Below are 18,157 nucleotides of genomic sequence, written 5' to 3'. Positions count from 1 at the left end.
AATAACTGGAAAAAATTCTATGTTCATGAATTGGAAAAAAATTATGTTTAAATATCTATCTACAGTATTCAAAGTAACATAAACTGGATTCAATACAATGTAATCCAATCCAAAATTTCAAAGTTGTTTTTTAAGTGGAAATGGAAAAGGCTATCCTAGCGGTCAAATGTAAACACACTTACAGAGAGAGAGAGAGAGAGAAAATAGTTCAGAAGAGAATCACAGTAATAGAAGTGAGGTTTTGGAGGTGATATAGTAAGGATGGTCATTGTGTACAAAATCTCAGGCAGGAAGAATAAGGTATTCCTTTGTCTTTGCTTTGAGAACTATTACACAGAGCAGCAAATATAGTTAATACTGGATCATACATTTGAATACTGACTAGACAGAAAATTCCATGCCCTTACCACAGAAAATATTATTTCATATTCTACAAATACACAGGTAGCCTACATCTGAAAGCCTGGTTGCTTTGGGAGGCTGAGATTCCAGGTAGAAAAGGCCATTCCAGGAAGAAAAAAGTTCACAAGACCCTTTCTCAGTGAAAAGGATGGCATTGTGGTATATACCTAATGCTACCTATAAGGAACTTCACACAGGTGGACTGAGCCCAGGTGCAGGGCATGGGAAAAATGAAGAACCTATCTCAAAACAATGAACAAAAACCAGGGCTGCAAGCCTGGCTCAGTGATAAGAGTCTTGCCTGTCTAGCAAGTACAAAGACTGGAGTTCAAATACAGGTACTGAAAAAAAAATCCTATTTCACTCAAAGAAAAAAGTCTATGCTAGGTCTACATTATAAAACAACAACAAAATACCCAAAGCAATGCTTGAATGAAGAAAAACTGCTTATGTAGACCTTACAGATCCTAGCCCTATAACAGAGAAAAGATATAAGATCTACATAAAAAAACACATTAACATTTTATTCTATATTGATAAATACATCCATACCTCCATTTTAGCATTTGTCCACCGAGGTATTTCCACAACCATATTAAACAAATTCTGTAGTTAGAAAAAAAAAGAAAGAAAAGAGAACATAAAATATTTTACCATTTTTTTTTTTTTTGCCAGTCCTGGGCCTTTGAAAGAATGCTATAGGTTTTGTCCCACAAAAAAAAATGTTCAGTGTCTACATTTTACATCTACATATTTCTTGCCTTACTTGTAATAATTATAGAAGTTGTTTGAAACACAGCAGAATTGAACTCATCACATTATTGGGCTCCTCCTGTTAAAGGCTGCTACCTTTAGATGTACTTTTACAGTGCAATGACAGAAGTAGAATGGAATCAGGAGAGGTGGTGATCGACATTTTCTAGCTAAGATAGGAGAAAGGCCCAGTCCTTCACATCAGACTTCATCTTACTCTTCTGTTTAGGGAAAGCAGTGAGACCATCTCTGTCCTACTTACCATAAAGTAATTAGGAAGATTAATGACTTATAACTTAAAGGAAAATACACAGAAAGACATGAAGTCAGATATTTTCAAAATTATACAAGAATATTTATACCTAAGATACAACCACAATGTAAAATGAAAAATATCAGCATAGGCAGTTATAGATTCTGCAAGGAATCTTTTAAACCACAGCCAGCCATTTCACCTCCCCTCCGATGGCTTTTCTTCTATACGTTATAGACTGCTTAAGCTAGAAGAGGTCAGTAGTGAGTGGAAGCCATTGCACTCATGTTGCACTCATGGGAGAATGTTCCAGTTACAGGAGCCTCATCTGACATTTTAATCAGGAAGAAGCAATGGTTTGAGACAGTACTACCACAGGTGTGGCCCTGGACCAGGCCAATCTGCCAACTGGTTGTTACTGGCATTTAGAAACCTATGCAGTCTGTGAATCTAATCATCAAACACTGGAATGTGAACTAATACTTCTCATCATTCATTTTGATCCTATTTCTAAACTATCAGTTCGCAACAGACAAACACCAGAAACCACAGATTATTGAGAATCATTAAATATACTTATTCTCAATTGTGCAGTCATCAAATTCACCGGGTGAGCTTTAAATACGAACTAAAGTGCCCAGGGCCCCACCACTGACCAATGTGGGTTCAGTTGGTTGGGATGGAGCCAGGAGAGTGCTTGTTTTTAAAAGCTCTCTAAGCCATTTTAATACACAAAGTTGGTTTAAAAAACAACAGCTTGCAGGTTTTAGTGAATAGCAAATGTTGTTAATTCAAACAATGCCATTTGCACAATTAAATGTAAATATACATTTGATGATGATATTTATATTTTTCTAGGTGAGACTAAGTCTTTCAAATGGCAAGAGGCAAACCCATAATGAGGTAAACAAAGCCTAGAATGAGTTCCCAGCAACTACTCCTTAGAAGTACATCTCCTACCTAGCTCAGCAACCCTGGCACAGCCCTGATGTTCTGTTTCATTCTCTATGCTCTTTCATGAGGTGCCCCGCACCTGTTTAAAAATGTCTTAAGAAGCCACTAAAAGAAAAACCCAAGTAAGTGGCAGATGTTCACCTAATGTATTCATTCCCTGAAAGCCTTGCTGCAGAACAAGTGCACATGGATGAATATTCAAGATGACAGAGAAGACCGGGCCCAGGATGACTGCTGTGCACAATGACACCTACCAAAACCACTCACACAGACCTGAATTAGGCCCAGAAACAATGGGTGAAGTCAGACACCCTGCTCATCATTTGCTCCTGATCACTAAGGGCCGGTTTCTAACCTGCTTTTCTTCTCTCCCGCTACAGTGCATCTGGCCTGTAATTTTTCAGTGCTCATGCCAGTCTGAGTTTCCGAAGACTGGTATTAATTATAAGTCAACAATGGTCTGCCAGGAGATATTAGAAAATCATAAGGATAAAAGGAGGTGCATATCAAATCAGACAATTACATATGTGGCAGGGACATTTAACCTCTGCTTCAGTCCTTTTCTCTCCATTTCTTCCTTGGCAAATATAAAGAAATAAAACACAAAAAATTTAAAACATTAAGAAAACAGTCACTAAGTTTTATATACACAGGGGTGGGGGGACCCAGGAATAATGTCTTTTCTTTCCTCTTAACTCTTCAAATGAACACAAATCAGATAGTCTCTAATATGTGAACTGGATTACAAGAACTGAATTTTAATTTGGTTGTCTGGATTCAGAACGTACTGTTTCAGGCTAATAAACACAGTTCTTTGGGGCTGGAAAATTTTGATTTCCTTCATGTTTGCTAGTCCAACATGAAGTGCCTAACCACTAGGACACTGGTTGTCAAACTTTATGTCTGGGATAAACCTGGAATACATGGTAAGCATGCAGGAGAGAACCAGGCCCCACCCACCAGAGATTCTCACTGAGCAGATAAGAAACAAGAGGGTCTAGACCTCAACTTCAACAAACTCTGTAAGTGGTTCCAGTGTGGATAATTCGAGGATTATTTGACAAATACTAACTTGAGAAAACAAAAAGCAGGCAAAGGCTGGAGGGATTAAACAGCCCCCGTGCCTATGTCTGGAGGAGGGATCACAGACTAGGGACAAAGTCTCAGTGAGAGGAGAGCAGAGATGCAATAAGGCTTGAAAGGTAAGGCAGCAGGGAAAGCTGCCTGGCACCAGCAGGAATAATGGGAACCTGGAGCAAAAGGTGCAGAAAATATCAAACACATGAGTTAAGTGAGAAATTCTAAAAGGTCTGGATAGTCATTTAGTTAATTTAGAATTGAAATATATGGAATACATTTATTCTATCAAGCATATAGTTGGTATAACATTTTCTTTCTTACTGGAATAGATACTCCAACTACTTTCTGTTATAATTTAACAAATAAAGGAAGATAATCTGATGCAGTCTCATGAAGTACATTTACTTTAAGCTAATCTACCATGATACATAGTTTGTAACTGAAATCTAGTTTTGCATTGATTCACTTAGGTCTTTCACTTGAAAAATGAAACAGTAAATAAGTCTCTAAAGTAGTGAAATGGAAAGACAAAGCAGAACAGTGGATATGGGGGAGGGGGGCCAAAAAGGACTGTTATTTATATGCTGAGTGCAGAGTTTCCATTTGAGGGTGACAGAAAATTCTGTAAACTGGTAGTAGTTAATGCCACAACAGTGGACATTCTACACAGTTTAAAATGGTAAATTTTATGTTATGAATATTTTACCACAATAAGAGATTAGGAGGTGATATCCATCCTATCTTTCTTAAAGAGATACTAGAAGAAAAACCCTGGACTGCACATAAGTCTTACATGGGAAAACTCACAAGTTTACAAATGCAAACTTTCACCAAGGTCCCAAAGAAACAGTACAAAAGAGATTCACAAGTAGAAACTTATAAATATACCTCATATTCATCATTTCGTGCTTTCTTTGTGGGAATGCCATTTTCCTACAAAAGAAAAGACAGCACTGAAGTGTAATATTTCACAGAAAATACAGATGCACTGCAAAGCGATGAAAATACATCCGCTGTCTACATGTCCTATTACAGAGGCTACTCAGAAATTTCCACCACCCACCAGTAATGCCCAGTGAACTAATTACCAAAATGTTTTATAAAATAAATTATTAGAAAGGCTAAATCACTTTCAATAATTTTTTCAGGTTTTTATGAAATAAGCAAAGGCTCTGTATAGTCTTTAAGGAAAGACTGGCAGTTTCCAGTGATTACACTTAAAACAGTCATTTCATTATTGAAATGAAACTCCAGGGAGCATGACTAACAAGCCATGAAAGTAGCGGCTGCACCTCCTGCCTGTGAATTCTACCCAGGTGTGATTATTATGCCTCTACGAAGCATTTTAAATTAAACCAGACTATGTGGTGGGTTGGGAAGAAAAATTATGCCATGTACAAATGTACACCCAGTACATATAACATTTATACACCAAAATGACTACTAATAAAGTGAACAGAAAAACAACTGCTAAAAATAAACCCATTGTTTTCCTAAATTATTACCCTTTAATCTTCACTTCCTACTGAATTCTAAGCTTTATGCACCATTCCCTTCCTTCCAAATCCTATCCTTATCCTAATTTTCATTCATGATTGAGGCTTACAGTCCTGTTACTGGGCCTGCTTCTCTTCCTGACCTCCAATCACATTCTGTCTTTCAGGATGTTCTTATAGAAGCATTTTATGGAAATGACAGAAACACTATCTTCATTTCTGAAAAAAGTAGAAATCATACCTCTTTAATATCCACCTTCAGAGGAATATCATGAAAGGGGGAAATGTAGTGACCTGCCACATTCTCTGCAAAAGAAAAACAAAAACCATAATTAAGCAATGATGCCAGCTCTTTATAGCAATAATAACTTGATCCATTTTGACCTGTACCTACTTTCTCCAAAGTGAACTTAAACCCCAATGGTAAACTCAATTCAACCTTTAAAACTCGTTCCTCTTTGACCACCAAAGAAAAATAATACCATCTAAACTATACTATGTTGCTGAAAATCATTTGCTAACACATTCAATGAAGAACATGTCTAGAATAGACAAAAATGAAAATCTCATTGAAAAGTGACTGGTACCAACTTCCCTAGGAGAAAGAATCTTACTAAAACCTCCAGTTTCTCCACATCATCCACAGAAAGGCACAAAGGTCCCCTTTTATAAAAAGAAACAAATCATTTGTATTCACTCACACTGCAAAGAAGTCTGTATTAAGGTATGCTTAAGACAAAAGCAACTTTCAGTAACAAACTACCTTAACAGTTGTATACTAAAAGGTCTTTAAACTGTATTTTTAAAATTTCTTACTAGAGGGCGATGGAATCTCAACGTTGTTTTGATTTGCACTCCTGTATGGCCAGGGATGCTGAACATCCCCTCATGTGTTTATTGGCCATTCTTCTGAGAATTATCTATTTGGCTCCTTTGCCCATTTATTAATTAGGTTATTAATTCTGTGGGGATTTAGTTTCTGATCTCCTTGGATATTTATTATTTTTACAAGAGAGAATATTATATGAATGTGAAATCTATGTTTGATACTATTTACATACTGAACACCTACATTTATGCCAAATACCAACATACTGTTACACACCATTACCAAAACCACTTATAGAGATCTTTTTTTTTTTTTTTTGTGGTACTAAGGATTGAACTCAAGATACCATGCTGGCTAGATAAGAACTCTTAACACCTAAGCCAAGACTCAAGTCTTTTGCTTTGATTTGTTTTTAAGACAGGATCTTGGGCTACCTTGACCAGGCTTGGCCTCAAACCAGAATCCTCCTATATCTGCCTTCACAGTAGTTGGGTTACAGATATGTGCCTAATATGTTTACAATATGGTGCATACCACATACTACTAAAATATGTACTTAAAGAAAATATACAGTCAATACAAACTAAGCCCATGCTTATGTGCTAAAGCAAACTGATTTTAAAAAAAGGCAGGATTAATTCTCAGGCTAAATGAGAGGAGCCTAAATCATTCACATTATTTATCTAAGGAAACTAGCTGTCTACTTATTCCTTAGTAGCAAAAATCCAAATTATGAAAAGCATAGCTTTTCCTGGTCTACTAAGAAAAAATTTAAATCTGAAAAAAGAATTTTCCAGTTATTAACACAACAAAACAACAAGATATCAAAGAACAAAAATAAGCAAGGCTAGATCTTTGGCCCCATGTAAACAACTGCATTATCTTAGTTAACTCAAAAGACTACAGGGCAGTATCCATTGAAATTCTTTTTTTTTTTTTTTTTTTTTGCCAGTCCTGGGCCTTGGACTCAGGGCCTGAGCACTGTCCCTGGCTTCTTCCCGCTCAAGGCGCTAGCACTCTGCCACTTGAGCCACAGCGCCGCTTCTGGCCGTTTTCTGTATATGTGGTGCTGGGGAATCGAACCTAGGGCCTCGTGTATCCGAGGCAGGCACTCTTGCCGCTAGGCTATATCCCCAGCCCCCCATTGAAATTCTTAGACACAGAAACTAATAAACTGAGACATGTAAATATTCGGTTTTATGTCTCTTTTTTGTACTCTCCACAGATATTACAGTAAGAATTTGTCTCAGACAAGTTTCAAGATTGCAGATTACAGGCATCCACTACATACATGTGTCTCCATGAATCTCCAATAAAACCTTAGTTACTTGGCTACCGGGAAAGGCAGGCAATTTAGAACGGCATGGGAGGGCACCAGTGAGTGCAATGACCAGGGAATTTTTTTTTTAATACCGAGCATTCTATATACAAAAGAAGCAAAGAAATCTTTTATTCCACAGAGCTCAGAGCAGCCCTCAGGAGTGGGCAAACTGCTCAGCAGGACAGGATGACTCCATCCCTAAACACATCACACATGGGTGTCAAGAGCTAGCCATGTGCCCTTCCACAAACACCAGCCTGGCCAGCAAACCTTGCTGTGATCAGTCAGAAGTCATTGGGCACATGACATGGGATGGGTGTAGATACAGGCAAACTGCATGGAGCAAACCCTAACCAACTTCATCTGAAGACCCAAATGCAGTGTACTGTGGGCAAGAGTTAACCACCTGCCACTCTGCAAATAAGTAACCACCTGGCAGGCTAGGTAGAAGAAGGCAAACCTCATTGTGGTAAAGGGGGGAGATAATCACAGCCTGAGCACCCCAATGTGGGCAAAGGGAAGGAGTGACAGAAAACTCAATAGAGCACACCTAAACCTGCTTCATCCCTAGACCTAGTGTATTTGCAGGTTTACCTAGTGTGTTTGTAATGTGTTTTCTGGTTTGCCTAGAGTATTTGTGTGGCAAGAGTGAGCCACACACACTGTGCAAATAAAACCCTCCTGAAGGCTAGGAGGAACAGGGCAAACCTGCTGTGCATCAGCCAGAACTGACACTAAATTTCGCACGTAGCTAGTCTCACACACTGTGCAAACAAAGCTGCCCTGCAGGCTAGGAGGAAGAGGGCAAACCTGCTGCAGACCAGCCAGAGCTGACACTGAATCTTGCACATAGGTCAAGGCCTAGGCCACAGAAGCAGTTGTCCTTGGAGGATAGAGACCATGACCCAGGAGCTCTGCACTATGACTCATGCATGGACCCCTCACTAGCTGCTGCCACACCTGACTACAACAGCCCAAGCCCTTCCAGAATTGCTGCTACCCTGGAAGAGCTCTGTCCACAGAACTCTGCTGCTCAATACAACTAGCCCTCCCCTCCCCTGCCCTGCTCAAGCTGAGATCCTGGTCAGAGCCCTAAGCAACTACCTACCATCATAGACAGTTTCACAGCAACCAGAGACAACCCCAGTCCCCAAGGGGAATGGTGAGTGAACACAAGAGGACAAGCACAGACAGAATGCTGAGGGCCAAGGACTGGAGGAGAGGCCCCTGCTACAGCTGATATGTGTGTGTGCTCCTGCTCTATGAGAAGGAAATACTGACATTTATTTTATCTAACTTTTTTCTATTTTTATTTTATTTTACTTCCTGTTTGTTGTTAATATTAGTTTTTCCATTCTTTTTCATTCCTTGATAACTATCTTTTTCTACAATAATTAATATAATTCTTATACACTATTATTTCAAATATCCTCAACCCATATGAAGAAAATATAGATCATTCTACCTAGCAAAGCTATCATTCATAATTGAAAGGCAAAAATTTTTCATGGCATACAAAAACTAGAGAAACTCTGCAAAAGACACTGAAAGGAGGACAAACATGGCCATGAAAACAATGGGAAAGAAATTTCACTAGACAAGTAGCTAAATGAGTAATAATTAAGAGAAAATTAAACACTCCAAAAATGTCAGAAATTATGTACCTTCTACAAAACCCCCAAAATGCTAATGCTCTCAATTCTCTAATCAAAGACAGAGACAGGTAGGTTCAATTGAAAAACAAGACACAGCTGGGCACTGATGCAATCCTACTCAGGAGGCTGAGATCTGAGGATGGCAGTTCGAAGCCAGCCTGGGCAGGAAGGTCCTTGAGACTCTTATCTCCAATAAAAAAATAGAAAAAGGCAGAGGTAGTGCTGTGGTTTAAGTAGTAGAGTGCTAGCCTTGAGCTAAAGCAGCTCAGGGGGACACACACACACACCCCCACACACACACAGAACCATTTGTTGCCTATAGGAAACACATTATGGACAAAGATAGGCTTAAAAGTGGAAAATGATATTCAATGATATTCTAATCAAATGGAACCTAAAAGCAAAGAAGACTACCTGTACTTAGATCTGACCATGCAGCTTTCAAACCAAATTAGGAGAAAAAAGGTGACATCATGTTGACAAAGGGAATAATTTAGTCCATCAAGAAGATATTCCAGAGCTAAGCATTGGTGACAAATGCCTGTAATCCTAACTGAGATCTGAGGATTGTGCTTCAAAGACAGTCCAGGCAGGAAAGTCCGGACAGTGACTCCGTTGTGTTTTATTTTGGCCAGTCCTGGGCCTTGAACTCAGGGCCTGAGCTCTGTCCCTGGCTTCTTTTTGCTCAAGGCTAGCTAGTACTCTGCTACTTGAGCCACTGCGCCACTTCTGGCTGTTTTCTATACATGTGGTGCTAAGGAATTGAACCCAGGGCTTCATATATACGAGGCGAGTGCTGTTGCCACTAGGCTATACCAATTAGCCACCAGAAAATCAGAAGTGGAACAGTGGCTCAAAGCGGTGGCACACTAGCTTTGCACAATAAAGCTCAGGGGCAGTTCACAGGGCTTGAGTTCAAATCCCACAACTGACAACAACAACAACAATAAGAAGATATAATAATTATAAATAGGGAAAACATAGAGGCTGAACATCAGAGCACCCCATTTCATAAAACAAACATTGATGGGCATCAAAACACAGATATACTCCAACACAGTAACACCAATACATAGATAACAGACAACAACAACAACAAAAAAGCATTAGAAATAAATGACACAGTAGATGACATGAACTTAACATATGCAGAATACTCCAAAACAGTCACTGAACACACATCCAACTCAGCAGCTCAAGATGTTTCTTCTATATATTCTATTTTAGGACATATGGAAAGTCTTAACAAATACAAGAAAACTGAAATAACATCTTATGTTTAAACCATAATGGAATAAAACTAGTAATCAAACATATAAGAAACTGCAAGAAATACATATATACATGGAAACTACACAATACACTTCTGAATGCTCCTTGAAAAAGAGTAGTCATTGAAAAAGAGGGAAAGAAGAAAATTCCTACGATCCAATGGAAAAGCAAACACAATTTACCAGAATCTTTGAAACCCTGCAAAGGTGGTACCAAGAGGAGAGTTAACAGTTTTGAGTGCTTACATTAAAAAAAAAAATCAGAACAGATGCAAATAAATAATATAATGATGCATCCCTACCTCTTAGAAAAACACGAACAAGTCAAACACAAAAGCAGTACATGGAAATAGCTAATGAAATCAAAGGCAGAAATCAATAAAATGAAGACTTAAAGAGCAATGCAGAGACTCACTAATGTGCCCAACATTTGATGGATGGGTTCTAAGACTGGGATATAGATACAATTGAGCATTACTCAGCCATAACAAAAACAAAATTATGGCACTTGAAAGAAAATAGTTGCAAAACCATTTGGTGTAAACCAACTGAACAACTCATGGGGGAAGAGGGAGAGGAAGAAAGGGGAGGGGGAATGAGGGAGGAGGTAACAAACAGTACAAGAAATGTACCCAAGGCCTAATGTATGAAACTGTAACCTCTCTGTACATCACTTTGACAATAAATAAGAAGAAAAAAAGAGTCATTTTTAAGAGTGAGCAAAATAATCTGAAAGAAGCCAGGCACCAGTGGCTCAGGCCTATAATCCTAGCTACTCTGGAGCCTGAAATAGAGGATTGTGGTTTGAAGCCAATCTGGGCAGAAAAGTCAGTGAGACTCTTTTTTTTTTTTTTCCTTCAAATTTTTATTATCAGACTGATGTACAGAGGTTACAGTTTCATACGTTAGGCATTGGATACATTACTTGTACTGTTTGTTACCTCGTCCCTCATACCCCCCCTTTCTCCTCCCCCTTTCCCTTTCCCCCATGAGGTGTTCAGTTCACTTAAACCAAACAGTTTTGCACGAATTGCTTTTGTAGTTGTTTTTCTTTTTTTACCCTGTGTCTCTCAATTTTGGTATTCCCTTTCAATTTCCTAGTTCTAATACCAGTATACATGGTTTCCAATATACTCAAATAAGATTACAGAGATAGTGTAGGTACAACCACAGGAAGGGGATACAAGAACATCATCAATAATAGAAGCTACAGATACACATGGGACATTGAAAGTAGTTGCAACTGTGATATAACAATTATTTCCATAACATGGAGTTCATTTCACTTAGCATCATCTTATGTGTTCATAAGGGTATAGCTATTGGGCTCTTGTGGTCCTCTGCTGTGACTTGCCTAAACCTGTGCTAATTATTCCCAATAAGGGAGACCATAGAGTCCATGTTTCTTTGGGTCTGGCTCACTTCACTTAGTATAATTTTTTCCAAGTCCTTCCATTTCTTATCTCCAGTAAACTCCTCAGAAAAAGTTATAAGTGGAAGTAGCACTGTGGCTCAAGTGGCAAAGTAAGCTCTTGAGCAAAAGAGCTCAGGGACAGGACCCAGGCCCTGAGTTCAAGCCCCACAATGGGGGAAAAAAGAATGTATCTGCAGAAAGAAAAGGGATGGAGGGGCTGGGAATATGGCCTAGTGGCAAGAGTGCTTGCCTCCTACACATGAAGCTCTCAGTTCGATTCCCCAGCACCACATATATGGAAAACGGCCAGAGGGGTGCTGTGGCTCAGGTGGCAGAGTGCTAGCCCTGAGCCGGGAAGAAGCCAGGGACAGTGCTCAGGCCCTGAGTCCAAGGCCCAGGACTGGCAAAAAAAAAAGAAAGAAAAAAGAAAAGGGATGGAAAACAAGCATATAAAAAGTAGTTCAATATCATATACCATTAGGAAATTGTGAATAGTAATTATTAGAGTCAAAATTCACTTTTTTTTTCTTATTTTTGTCTGTCATGGGGCTTGAACTCAGGGCCTGGGCATTCTCCCTGAAGGTTTTGGTTTTCCCCTCAAGGGAACTCCAAGAAATGGAAACAAAAAATTTATTATTATTGTTGTTGTCATGTTGGTAGTTCTTTCCTTTGGGTGGGGTTATCACCTTTTGTGGCTGTTTTTGTTTTCTTTACCTTTTGTCTACGATGTATATAAGTTTATCTGATTTGGGGAGGGAAAGGGGACACACAGAAACAGTGGGACTAAGGGTGAACCAATTCAGCAGTGATACTCACTAGACACTCTGTTGGAAATGAACTATACAAGTTGGGGGGGAGATGTGAGATGGAAGGGGAAAGTTGGGAGACAATAAGGGAGGGGAGTGATACTGTTCAAAAGGACATGTACTAATTACCTGGTTTATGTAACTGTAATTCCTCTGTATATCATGTTTACAATAAATATTTTAAATGTAAAAAAAAATAAAAGAAAGAAAATAGTTGGGGATGCAGGTCATAATGTTAAGAGAAGCCAGACTCTAATAAATATCACATATTTTCTCTCAATCTAGACCTAATTTTTTTTTAAAAAAAACAACAACCAAAAAACAAAAATAAAGACATGGATGAAAAGAGGAGTGTTATGGGACTGTACCATGGGAAGGCAAAACAGATGACCAACAGGGCATGAATACATTCTTGAAGGATATACAAATTCTTGAAGTATATTCTTGAAGTATATACAAATATAAAAACATTGAAACATACTGACAATTGTAAAACAAAACACAAAAAGCTTTGATGCTGACAGACTAGTTTCATAACTAGCAAATCCTATTTTCTCGACTCTTTTTTCTTTCCTGCTCATTCTTATTTCTTGAATAAGTTCTGCACAACCTCCACACTTCCACTGCTTACTATGTTCCTTAGGCTTAGGAAGCTGTGGTAAAAACTGCCGCCTGGTGACCACAGCATGTGGGCCGTTTGCGCCCGGGTTCCAGCCGCCTCCCTGCACAAGGCCTGCAGCCCACGGCACTGTGGCTGCTTGCCATCCACTCCAGCTTGGCCTTCCCTCTCAGACCTGGCTGCCTGGGAGCTTTTATGTACTCCTCCTCCAGGTCCCTTCTGTTTCCTTTCTGTGGTTCCTTCCATGGCTTCCTCCAGATCACACACTGGTGGCTCTCTAGGCAAATGCTCTCCAAATGATCTTATCCTGTCCCATAGTTCTAACTAGTGTATAAAGCAAAGACTTCCAAAGCTTGACCCCCATACCTCATACTCAAAGAGTCTGCCAGTCTGTTCCAAAAGCCACCTCAAATAAAAAATCCCTCAAAGTGAACTCATCCATCTTCTAAAATCCTTCTCTTCCCAACTGTTTGAAAATTATTTCATGCCAATGACACTGTTCTAAGACTTTGTTTGATGGCTTAAGGACCTGAAATGTACAGGATTAAACATTGCAAAACCAGGAATATGCATCCCATAAACACCACTTAGAGAGAGAGAGATAATAAATACATGGCCATCAAATAAGTGCATTCATAAAAACAAAAAGTCAAATATCTTAAAATAAAGAGGAAAGAAATATTTCAGTTCTGCCACATGTGAGACAGGTCATTTCTACACAGTCTCATTTTACAGAATGACAGGCCCACTTCACAGAAAAAGAAACTGAGCTGAAGGATGTCTATAAATAGGAGATGCCATACAGTGGTTAGGCCAGCCACGTGACTGTGTAAGTTACTGAAGCCAGGACTCTAACCTTAAGTGTTTTTCACTGTTCATTTAGCACTGTTATCACAACACAGTTACTTCTGGAAGCTGCAGAATTTCCCCTTAGTTTGGTGCCTCCCAAACTAAGTCCCAGGAAACACTGGGGTTACTAAGGTGTTAAATGTGTTATGAGAAATAAGGGCTTGGTGGTAAAGAAGTTTGAAGCAAGTTATTTTACAGCATAACTTTAATATCTGCATTATTATTCTCTGAGACAACAACAAAATCTCAAGTGTTCTGGTCTGCTAAAAATCACGAAATCTTTTGGTTAAAAGGAAATCTAACAATAACCCCCACAGACACTTGCGTTCAATGAAGCAAAGTTTAGAAGATAACTGGCTCCTTATTCGATGGTTTCATATCACCAAGTGACAAGTCCATGCAAGCAGTTACTAACAGGGCAGGGCTGGCACTCGGGCAGCCTGAGGATGCAGGTTGCTCTTTCCCAGAATCATCCTGCATTCTAGCAATATGGTGGGGACCAAGTCCAACACCAATTAAAACTGTACTCAATCAATTATTTTTATCCTTTGTAGTGACAATGTAAAGTAAAAAATGTCTTGTCTCCCACTGTACTTCTTCATGTACTTGGGGTAAGTCTGGGAACAGAGCAATTGTTTCTGCTTTAATAACAGAAATAATAAATTAATGCTGAATAACAATTTTCAGACAAGTAATGCAGTGAAACCGAAGTACAAACTCATTCCTAGATACCTAGTACTGCATATACTTATGGCTATCTTTAGTTAATATACGAAATTTAGACTTCAAGGGTCAGCATGTGTTAACATGTTCACAGTATGCTAATGATCAAATGAGGATAGGGAGCATTTCCATCTCCTCAAATATTACCCTATTTTCTTGTGAGGACTTTCAAACTTTTATTCTCTAGTTACCGTAGGTATCATTATAAGAAGTGATTTCTGCATTGTTTTCCCATTACCCTACTCATCTTCAAATGGCTTCCTAGCACTTCTAGCAGGTGGTAGGAACAGCCCTGAATCAACAATGCCATCTGGTGGCTAGTTCAGGAATTACTTGACCCAACACACCTTCCAATCAGGCTCTCATTTGGTCCCTCCCCAAACCACACTCCCCTTTCTGTTAATTCTTGTATGGATCTCAGTAAACCTCATTCTTCTTTTATGCCCTACTTACCAACCCAACAATACTAATACAACTTATAACATTTTACTGATAACATTAAGGCGAAATGCTATCAGTTACAGCAAAATCTCAAGTATGAAGTACATTTGCAATGCCCCCAAACAAGCCTTGTCCCTCTAGAAACAATAAGTCTTTATTATTCATACAATGGCTTTAAGAAATACCAATGCAGCTGGGTGCCAGTGGCTCACACCTGCAATCCTAGCTACTCAGGAAGCTGAGATCTGAGGCTCTCAGTTCGAAGGCAGCCTGGGCTGGAAAAGTCCAAGAATCCCTTATCTCCAATAAACTACTCAAAAAAAAAAAAAAAAAAAAGCTGGATGTGGCATTGTGGCTAAGTGGTAGAGCATTAGCCTTGGGTGAAAGAAGCTCAGGAACAGTGCCCAGGCACTGAGTTCAAGCCCCAGAACCAGCAAAAATAAAAAATAAAGGAAAAGGAAAACAATGTTAATAAGAAAGACCTTGAAGATCACTGCCAGATCATCTACTTATTATGGCTGACGAAGCTGTCCCATAATCACTTGCCACAACAGCACACAGTGCAAGAGTTCATTAAAACCAGTATTGGTGGGGAATGAGGCTTAGTGGTAGAGTGCTTGTCTACCATGCATGAAGCCCTGGGTTTGATTGCTCAGTACCACATAAACAGAACAATCTCCAAAGTGGTGCTGTGGCTCAAGTGGTGGAGTGCTAGACTTGAGTACAGAGAGGCTCAGGGACAGTGCCCAGGCCCTGAGCTCAAGCCCCAGGACTGGCAAAAATAAATAAATAAATAAAATAAAAAATTAATTAATTAAAACCAGTATTAACACCTAAGCATTCATTCCAAGCACTGTACCAGGCTCCAGGTTCAACACTTTTTCCACCATATAATACTTTACAACACCTTTACATTCTCAATTAGTCTTAATGACAGGAATTTCTTGAGGACAGGGTCCAGAACTAAATCTCCATAACCATGCCTATCAGTGTCAAGTATATTTCATATTTACCAACTGCTTTTGTTGTTTATAACTAATTACTATAGCGAATGCAAGTCCAGGACACTTTTACCATACTACGCTTGAAGTTAGGCTTTTGTCTGTCTCAGCCACTGCCTTGTTTCTAAGGAAAATGGCTCCCGGTAATCACTATATTCTAACTTTGGGAACACAATCCATTCAGAAATTTGAGATTTATTGGTAAAATTTCTTGTCTTCATCATCCTTCCCTAACCCCTTTTTTGAGATAAATTATTTCGATGTATAGCCAAGGATGGCCTTGAACTTGTCTTCCTTTTGCCTCTGACTTGCAAATTCTGGGATTATAGGCCTGAACCACGGCACCAGGAGTTAAGGAGTACTTCATTTCTTTGATCAGTCTTGACCAAACAAGAATGAGGGTGCGGGTGCAATTAGCATGATTTACAGTAGGAATAAAAAATATAACCCACTTGGAAGAAAACAGAAATTGTAGGTCTAGTTGCATTATAACCACAGAGTTCGGGCACGCTTTGAGTGCCCCATTATATCAATTCTTGGAGTCTTTTAACTCCCATTTCCTGCATGAAGAGCTGGAAACATTTTTGTCCATTTCTTGATACTTTAACCCTTTTATAATAAATCCTTGCTAAAACCTGAAAACAAATTAGGTAGCAGACCTAACAGCTAACTCACTCTACCAGTGGGCAGCTTCAAATTCGTGAGGCCATATCCTCAGCTCGAAGGACCTCCAGAGGGCAAACTTCCATCAGCAGAGTTCTGGCCCGTGGCTGGCACCGTGGGCTTTTCCCACCATCTTTTCCCCACTAAGTGGAGTCTCTCCTGGCTGTGGGGGTGGGGAGAGGAGGGAAGGTGGGCGGAGGTCAGCCTCTGTGTGACCCCCAGGCTGTAGGCACGGGTAGGGGGTGGGAGGCTGTAGTGGGGGGAGATGTAGGCTTCAGTGTGACCTCCAGGCTGTGGGCCGATGTGGGGAGGGGGGACTGTAAGCGTAGGCCTTAATGTGACCCCAAGCTGCATGCTGGGGGTGTGGGAGGCTGGGGAGGGGGGATGTAGGACTCAGTTTGACCTCCAGGCTGCAGGCCGAGTGGGGGTGGAGGACTCAGTGTGACCACAGGCCCCAAGCAAGGTGAGGTGTGGAGGTTTGGGGGGGGCTCAGTGACCCCGGGCTTTGTGGGATGAGGGGGCTATGAGGGGCTCGGTGTGACCCCGGGTCTGGGGGAGGCTGTGGGGGGCTCAGTGTGACCCCGGGCTAAGTGGAGGGGATTATGGGGGACTTGGTGTAACTCCCGGGCCGAGTGGAGGAGATTATGGCGGGTTCGGTGTGACCCCAGGCCGGGTGGAAGGGGCTGTAGGGGGCTCGGTATGACTGGGGCCAGGTGGAGGGGTTATGGGAGGGGGGGGTTCGATGTGACCCAGGGCCGGGTGTGGGGTGCTTTGAGGGGCTCAGTGTGACCCCGGGCCGGATGTAGGGGGCTGTGGGGGGCTCGGTGTGACCCCAGGCTTAGTGGGATGAGGGGGCAGTGGGGAGATCGGTGTGACCTCGGGCCCCGCCGGGTGTGGGCAGGAGGCCTCGCGCGTCCCGCCCGCCGCTCCCCGAAGGCGGTTGGCTTCGTCCCGGGCCCCCGGTCCTCCGCCTGGGGCGGTGGGGGGGGGGGGAGGACTCTGGTCCGCCCCTACGTCCCCGTTTGCGGGTCCCGAGGCTGGGCGCGGACCCGCGTGCGGGAAGGCGGCCCGGGCCGCGCGGTGGGCCCGTGGAGGGCACCGGCCGCGCGCGGACGACACCGGCCGCCGGGCCCCTTTCCGAGTCCCCGGCCCGGCCCGCTTCCCACGGCGGACCCCGCCAGCCACTTACTGAAGAAGAGGCGGAAGTCCAGCGAGTGGGGCCGGCCGCGCTCCTCCGTGACGAACCCGGCCATGGCGCGGCGCGCCCCGCCGCCCGAGCTCGCTCCCCGCGGCGAGCAGGCGGCCGCGGCCCCGGCGCGCCACCCCCGGCCCGTGCGCAGCAGCGGCAGCAGCGCGCGCATGGCGTCGACTGCGGCCCGGAGCGGCGCGCCGCGGCGCGGGGGCGGGGGGCAGGCCGGGCGGGTCGCGCGCGGGCGCCCCCTGCCTTCCGGAGTCGTTACTGCAGCCCCCGCGGATCCTGGTCCCTGGCGCCTGCCTGGGGGAACCTAGTTCCCTCTCCCTGGGGGCGAGGCTTCAGTGTGGTGTGGCTGCCTAGCACGCGCGCGGGGCCCGGAGTTCAAACCCCAATACTCCCAGTAAAGGAAGGAAAAAAAAAAGGCCAGGCACC

At 41.9% G+C, this 18,157-nt stretch overlaps 1 protein-coding gene across 3 annotated transcripts in view; it reads right to left on the bottom strand.

Annotated features, from left to right (window-relative positions):
* The window catches only part of Ppa2 (inorganic pyrophosphatase 2), a 58,877-nt gene extending 40,983 nt beyond the window's left edge, over positions 1 to 17,894 (bottom strand). For all 3 annotated transcript variants that reach the window (XM_048333458.1, XM_048333459.1, XM_048333460.1), the window contains exons 1-4: positions 17,720 to 17,894; positions 5,180 to 5,244; positions 4,331 to 4,375; positions 955 to 1,008 (exon numbers count right to left, since the gene is read on the bottom strand). In XM_048333458.1, the coding sequence (XP_048189415.1) occupies positions 955 to 1,008; positions 4,331 to 4,375; positions 5,180 to 5,244; positions 17,720 to 17,891 (336 nt within the window). In that variant the 5' untranslated portion in view covers positions 17,892 to 17,894. The remainder of the gene's footprint in view (positions 1 to 954; positions 1,009 to 4,330; positions 4,376 to 5,179; positions 5,245 to 17,719) is intronic.
* Between the last annotated feature and the right edge of the window lie 263 nt (positions 17,895 to 18,157).

Source organism: Perognathus longimembris, chromosome 24 (genome assembly GCF_023159225.1).
Source record: "Perognathus longimembris pacificus isolate PPM17 chromosome 24, ASM2315922v1, whole genome shotgun sequence".
In the NCBI taxonomy this organism is placed as follows: Eukaryota; Metazoa; Chordata; class Mammalia; order Rodentia; family Heteromyidae; genus Perognathus; species Perognathus longimembris.
The sequence above is the reverse complement of the archived record's forward strand: the minus strand, read 5'-3'. Positions and strand labels throughout refer to the sequence as shown.